Source organism: Glandiceps talaboti, chromosome 20, assembly GCF_964340395.1.
Source record: "Glandiceps talaboti chromosome 20, keGlaTala1.1, whole genome shotgun sequence".
NCBI classification, from domain to species: Eukaryota; Metazoa; Hemichordata; class Enteropneusta; family Spengelidae; genus Glandiceps; species Glandiceps talaboti.
Genome location: NC_135568.1, coordinates 20,399,081 through 20,404,080, shown reverse-complemented (window position 1 = coordinate 20,404,080; position 5,000 = coordinate 20,399,081). Strand labels below are relative to the sequence as shown.

The following is a 5,000-nucleotide window of genomic DNA, read 5'->3' as shown; positions in this document are numbered from 1 at the left end:
ACCATACATCAGTATTAAGACAGACTGGGTGACCATTAACTAACTCTGGAGCTGAAAACTCTGGACTTCCAACAAGACCATGAACATACAACTTACTGGTGATGTGGACTGCATCTCCAAAATCAATCAACTTCACCTTACAGCTGGCATTGTTGGCTACTATGACAAAATTTTCAGGCTGCAAGTAGAGATGAATAATTAGTTCATCCCAAGTGGCTGGATAATATATACCAATAATCTGACAGATCCTTAGATTAGTTAGCTAAATATTACAGCACTGATATTAAATCCTTAGATTAGTTAGCTAAATATTACAGCACTGATATTAAATCCTTATTGGGTGCATTTGTCATCACTTTATAAGGTTTAGCATGATTGGCTGGTTGCTATGTACTTGAAGGTTCATCCTGATTGGTTGACTAATGTTACACTTACAAAGTTAACCCTGATTGGTTGGTTAACGTGTGGGCACTTAAAGGTAAATTTTTTGAGCACATATTTTAAACGTGGTTCTGTTTCATCAAAATGGATTAGCTTATGAAGTCTATTAAAACTTATTTTATTTACTCATACTATTTCTCTTAGCTTGCATGGTTCTCTATAAAGTTTGATTACTCATAACGTACCTTAATATCTAGATGTGCAATTCTACAATTGTGGATATATTGTAGTGTTTGTAGAATCTGCTGTAAATAGCCTACTGCCATACTTTCAGTAAACAATGGACGACTTATAATGTAATCAAGCAGTCGACCATTTGGAATCCTGAAATAAAAGGCAAAATATTTCAAAATGATATTATGTGTTCACAGTATAGCAATACTGACAACAATGTGGCAACTGTGATGTCACTTCCTGCAAAGTTTTCCCATACATATTTTAAGGAAAAAAATACTGCCAATGGCGTTGCAGCACAACTGTACAGTTTTTAAAAATGTTTATCCATATGCTAGTCCATGCTAACAATAGGTGTTCATTTGCTGTATGACTATCCAGTTGCCTATCCAACCATGTTGCCATATTTGCGATATACGCGATCATTTGGCTGTTGGTATGGGCATGTCATGTTGCTAGATATATTTGCATATATTTTGAATGTTTTTGTTCACTTGTGTATGAATTCCTGATATTATCCTTTTCAATATACATGATCATTCGGCTGTTGCTATGGGTGTGGTCTTGTTGCTAGGCATATTTGCATACATTTATTGAATGTTTATTCATTTGTCTTTCAATTCCTGTTATCTTTGCAATATACCTGATTATTGAATTGAATTTTATTCCCCACAAGAAATAAACATACAGAAAAGAAATAAATGATAACATCCAAAAGGAAAATGATTTCAAGTTGTGGGTGAGAGACTAGAAAATAGTTTTCGGAAAACTAATCGAGTCTAGCCACTCAATTTCAAAAGCATCGAATTGCATATCATAAAAAATGTTGTGACTGTAGTTGCTCTAATTAACACTGATTACATAGTCAGAAAACAACTAACAACAATTGTTTACATTAATAAGAAAACAGAAAAACGAAATGTACATGTAAATTGGAGCATAATGAAAACACAAATAACTAGTAACCTTAATATGTACTTAGAATCCAGTGCTTATATTTTGATTTAAACCTAGCCCTGTTGGGGATATTTCTGATATCGTTGGGTATTTTGTTCCATAGCATGGGACCGACAAATTGAATTGAAGACTGGCCAAGTCGGCTAGTATATTTTGGAACATGAAGATCTCCTCTTAATTTACAGAGAGTATTACGATCATGTGCAATGAAAGAAAAGTAGTTATGGAAGATAGGTGGAAGATTATTGTTTAGTGCATCATGCACAAAAATACCTTTTAAATAATTTTTTGAACAGGGCAATCGTATGTGCATTATACTTACTACCATTTATAATCCGAACGATCTTTTTTTGTACAAGTAAAATGTCCTTTAAATGCGTTTTATACGCACTTCCCCAAATTTCTAGTCCACAACTAATATGTGGCAGTATGAAAGTGTTATAGAGCATGACAAGAGTAAAATGTGGAACCATGTATCTTAGCTTATTGAAAATGCCAGTTAATTTACATAATTTCTCCTTTGTGTGCAAAATATGCTGCCGCCAAGACAAAGTGTTGTCAAGACAAATTATTATTATTATTATTATTATTCATACTCGGTTTTGCTAGCGTTAATGGTCAGTTTGTTAGCGTTACACCATTTATTCACATTTACAAATTCATGTTCATCTTGACTATGTGATACGTTATTATGTATGGGTTTGAAAGAATGGAATAAATTTGAGTCGTCGGCGTAAAGCCTGAAATTAAAAAATAGCGCAAATATTGCGTTGCCGCACAACTTCATGTTCAGGGCAATGATAGATATATAATTTTTTGAAGATTTAAAGTTGTAACCAAAACAAAATTTTCATACCTAATTTCCATCACCATAATCCAGCCATCCTATGTTGGAAGTGTACAAGACAAGTATAGCAACATCCTAATCAAACTTTAAAGGGATGTGTCTACAAGGTTTTGTACTTCTTTATTTTTTTAAATCAATTTGGAACCAAGTCATACCAATGTAACATGTTTAACTTTCTTGGTTGTCTCATTGTAATATTTTAAACACAAGCTACATTCAGTTTATATGGGTAGGTGATGAAACAGCTGTCTTACAACATATTACATAATCAAGTCATAAACCAAACTGGCCATGCTACAGGCTTTACCATCAGAGGAAATAGTAAAGTAAACATTATAGTTAATTAACAATGTACTGTTCTCACTGTGTCAGCTATTAATGAGGACAAATCTACACATTCTCAACAAAGTTAAGCTCAATCTACTGGGTAATTTCAGAGTTGAAGATTTTTGAGGAAAAGCAATGATATAGAATAACACTTCTAGAAACATCTCATCAAGTTTCAAACTCATTCACTTAGTACTTTTTGAGATATAAGTTTTTGACCAAAATTCACATTTTTACACCTTAATACCATATCACTCATGGAATCATGGTATGCGTAACATATCTTCGTCCATACATCCCTAAATGCATTTCCATTAAATTTCAGCCCAATCTGCTCAGTGGTTTTGGAATTATAGATTTTCAACCAAAGAGACACATTTTTAGCCCTAATTTGCATATCACTGATGGAATCATCCCGTCATGAACAAATCTTACTTTACACCCCCTTAAGAATGTTCCCACCAAATTTCGCACCAATCTGCCCAGTAGTTTCTGAGTTTAAGTTTTTTGACCAAAAATCACATTTTTTGACCCAAATCACACACCTGTGATGCGATCATTTTGATTTGAACAATTTCCCAACTAGACACCCAAGGTAATGGACCCACCATATATCGTGGCAATCGGTTCAGCGGTTTTTGAGTTTAAGTTGTTTACACACATACACACACACAGACAGACAGACAGACAGACAGACAGACGTCGGGCGATCCCTATAGCACTACTGAACCTCAGTTCAGTTGTGCTAAAAATGGTGATGAGGATGAGATGTCGTTCATACACAGTAAAAATAAAATAGGGCCCAAAACTGATCCTTGTGGTACACCACAAGAAACATTTAATTTATAGGAGTCTATGTTGTTTATGCTAACATACTGACTTCTGCAGTGCAAGTAACTTTTAAACCACTGTAAAGGTAGACCACGGATTCCATAATGATCAAGTTTTGAAATTAAGATTGCATGATTAACTGTGTCGAGTGCTTCTGAAAAATCAACAAAGATACCAATTGTCAAATGCCCTTTATCAAGTTCATTTAACAGGCTTTGTATCAAATTTACAAGCGAAACTTTACAGCTATATTTATGTCTGAAGCCATACTGATGTTCATATAATATGTCAAATTTATCTAAGTAATTCATCAATTGGTTATTAACACTTTTCTCAAATATTTTGCTAATAACTGAAAGAATTGAGATCGGTCTGTAGTTACCCAAATCATCTTTATTACCTTTTTTTGAAAAGAGGCAAGATTTGAGCGACTTTGAGGTGATCTGGGAATTTTCCCGAACAAAACGATAAATTAATTATGTGGGCAAGCGGAATGGATATGTTATTTTTGGCCTCACGAATAAGTTTAGAAGAGATATTGTCATGTCCCGTGGCTTTGTGGATATCGATATCTCTTATAATTCTTTCGACATCATATTGTGTGACAGGCTTAAGGAAAAAAGATTGGGGAGATTTTTCTCTGAGAAAATCGTGAAATGAGATATGGTCATTTTAAGGTATTTTGTTCGCCAGATGCTCACCTATTTGAACAAAGAATGTGTTAAAATCTTGTACAATGTCCTTTAGTTGCGTATGAACTTCCTCAGTACCATTATTTGCTTTGGCGTGATAAATTGCTTGTGTTTTGTTTTACCAATAAGTTCATTGATGACACCCTAAGTCTCTTTCATATTGCCTCTATTCGAAGACAAACGTGTTGAATAATATTCTTGTTTAGCCTTCCTAAGAATACTTGTGACGATCTTCCTGTACTTTCTGTAATGGATATGCAAGTCTTCATTAAAATTACTTATTATCAACTTCTTGTAAAGTTTATGTTTTGTCCTAATTGACTTTTTGATTCCGAGAGTCATCCATGCCTTATCCTTTTGTCTTTTTTTGCCTTTCTTTCTGCGTTTTAAAGGGGCATGGATTTCACAGATGTCAAGAAACTTTGAGATGAAATTTTGTAGCGCTACCTGGACATCGTCACAAGTTAACACCTGGGCCCATATTTCAGCTTTCAGATCGGATTTGAATGCCTGCGCATGGAATGTAGAAAAGTCCCTAAAATATGCATGACCTGCAGCCTGTTGTGTCTGAATTGAATGAAAACATGCAAATATAGGAAAATGGTCTGAGATATCAGTTATAATTGTACCCGAATCAATTTGGCCATTTGACACGTTTGTATATAAGTGATCAATAGTAGAACGGGAAGTACTCGTTATCCATGTTGATGTGGTAATTAATTGTTCAAAAT

The 5,000-nt window shown here is 34.2% G+C and overlaps 1 protein-coding gene across 1 annotated transcript in view; it reads right to left on the bottom strand.

Moving 5' to 3' along the window:
* Window positions 1–5,000, bottom strand: part of LOC144451069 (triple functional domain protein-like) — a 365,406-nt gene that overhangs the window by 15,999 nt on the left and 344,407 nt on the right. Inside the window, exons 48-49 of the mRNA XM_078141839.1 lie at window positions 627–765; window positions 3–178 (exon numbers count right to left, since the gene is read on the bottom strand). Of these exons, the coding sequence (XP_077997965.1) occupies window positions 3–178; window positions 627–765 (315 nt within the window). The remainder of the gene's footprint in view (window positions 1–2; window positions 179–626; window positions 766–5,000) is intronic.